Source organism: Poecilia reticulata, unplaced genomic scaffold (genome assembly GCF_000633615.1).
Source record: "Poecilia reticulata strain Guanapo unplaced genomic scaffold, Guppy_female_1.0+MT scaffold_181, whole genome shotgun sequence".
In the NCBI taxonomy this organism is placed as follows: Eukaryota; Metazoa; Chordata; class Actinopteri; order Cyprinodontiformes; family Poeciliidae; genus Poecilia; species Poecilia reticulata.
In genome coordinates this window covers 956,433-958,679 of record NW_007615018.1, presented here as the reverse complement: position 1 = coordinate 958,679, position 2,247 = coordinate 956,433, and the positions used below count along the sequence as shown (strand labels likewise).

At 46.6% G+C, this 2,247-nt stretch overlaps 1 protein-coding gene across 1 annotated transcript in view; it reads left to right on the top strand.

Moving 5' to 3' along the window:
* The window catches only part of LOC103460131 (multiple epidermal growth factor-like domains protein 11), a gene marked incomplete at its 5' end in the record, with an annotated part of 84,203 nt that overhangs the window by 58,392 nt on the left and 23,564 nt on the right, over positions 1 to 2,247 (top strand). The window contains one exon of the mRNA XM_017303095.1: positions 1,666 to 1,812. Coding sequence (XP_017158584.1) covers positions 1,666 to 1,812 — 147 coding nt within the window. The remainder of the gene's footprint in view (positions 1 to 1,665; positions 1,813 to 2,247) is intronic.

Sequence of the window (2,247 nt, the reverse complement as noted above, 5' to 3'; positions counted from 1 at the left end):
GATGGCAGGCCCCAATGATGGCATGCCCCAACGATGGCATGCCCCAATGATGGCATGCCCCAATGATAAAAAACTGAACATCTTTCCCTGGATCTGTCGGTTCTGATGCTTTTTTCCAACCTGAACCGGGTCAGAAACTCCAGTTCTGCTTTCCTGGTGAATGTTCTGGAAAACTTCCATTGAGGAATATTTCACTGCCCTGATGTGTAAACATATGAGGAAGCAGAAGTAATGGTTCTGCAGCGAGCGGCGGCGCCGCCCCGCGGGGCGCACAGCCATCTGAACCATCTGACCCGATGTGGGCGGAGTCTCCTGGGCGCCGTCCCCCGGTGAGCGGCGGCGGCGGCTCTGATCCGTCCTGAACTGCCGGCTTTTGTTTCTCCCTCCAGGGGCGCGGAGACGCGGCGCAGTCGATGTAAGGCTGATGAAAGACGGAGACACTGCAGGGAGAAAGAAGGCAAAATATTTAGATCATTTTCACCCAAAGTCAAACGAAAGAAGATCAACTCACACTGGGAAATATTTCATTGATGTAATTATAACTCAGTGAACTTTCTGCTCCAGCAGCCCAACCCATCATACCTCCACCACCGTGCGTCAGTCTGATTTCTGTCCCAGATTTTTGGGTCTGAGACAACAAAGTCTCCACATTTTTAAATACGAACCCCAGAWTATATCCGTGAATCCTCCGTTTGACGAACTGCGTTTCCATCTCAAATGTGCGCAAAACTTTAATTTTGCAATTGCAGTTTTTAATCAAACAGGAAACAAACTTAAAATCACACGAGCAGATTTATTTTCGTAATTTCATTTTGCACGGTTGTGGTCAATGAAACGCAGTTTGGTTTTCCTGAGAATTCGATAAAAACAAAAGGAGTGAGAATGTTTTTTCAGCGGAACCGGCATCCGCATCATGTGGGGAAACTTTTCTTCGGCAGCAGGAGGAAACTGGTCAGAGTTGACCAGAAGACGGACGTTCTGGTTCGTCACATAAGAAAAACGCAGAAGTTTCAGGTCGGGCTGTGAAAACGTTCTGAAGCCACAGCAGATAAAAAGCTCCAGACTGACGTGGTCATTAAATAAACGCTTTGGGGAATCGTTCATATTGATTGGGTTCTGGTTCCTCTGCAGACGTTCTGATTCCAGGAGGAATTTATCGGACCGGTTCTGAAAGAGCTCCAGCTAAACATGGACAGAGCCACTTTTACAACCTTTGACTGTTTTTCCCAGGAAGTTGTTCTCCTTCCTGACGGTTAACTGAACTGATCTGCGGTGAATCCAGATGAAAAATGGCCGCCGTGGTTTCTCTGGTCATTAAAGGCGCGCGCCGTTAAAAATGAGCCGATCCGTTTACCGTATTTCTGCAGCCCCATTAGAAAATGATTTCCAGATCCCAGTCCTCCCATTAAGGGGCCGAATCGTTGCATCTGTGTGATTCAGCCGCTGAGTGGACTTTTCATCAACGCTCCTCCGGCGGCGGCGGCGCGGTTCAGGACTATTTTCAGCGGCGGATTGATCCGCTGCTCGGTGTTTGTTTGTTTCGGCCTTTAATGGCTCCTGAACAACAGAAGGAATCCTGCAGTGGAGATGAAACGGATCAGAACCGGGCCGAGGCGCCACAGTTTGACACCGATCAGAAYCAGAACCTCTTGTTTTGACCTGCAGGCGTCCACTGCGACAGCGTGTGCTCTGAGGGCCTCTGGGGGCCGAACTGCTCCTCCAGCTGCTCCTGTGAGAACCGAGGCTCCTGCGCGCCGGAGGACGGCGGCTGCGTGTGCGCCGCAGGATACCGCGGCACCAACTGCAGGAGAAGTAAACGCAGCATCTGATGAACAGCTTTTTCTGATTCTGTTTATTTACTTTACCTGCATTTTTATCATTTATTTCCCCTGATTTGTATTTAGTTTATTGTTACTCGTATTTTTTTTACTTATTTTATATTCATATTTATTTTTACATTTTTACCTTATTTTATTTTTCATCTAATTTTTTATTTATTTGACGTTTTATTTCTTTTTGAAGCTTTTTATTTATTTTTGTTAATGAATATGAATTTTGTTTAAGATGTTTGTATCTAAACCTTACATTTAAGCAAAATCTGTCCTAGAATTGATCAGGGAGAAATTTAGATCAGGAATTTCTATTCTGTTGGCTTCCTGTTAGCTTCCCGCCTGCTCCAGGTGTTCTGCTCCTTCCTGTTAGCTTCCTGTTAGCTTCCTGCCTGCTCCAGGTGTTCTGCTCCTTCCT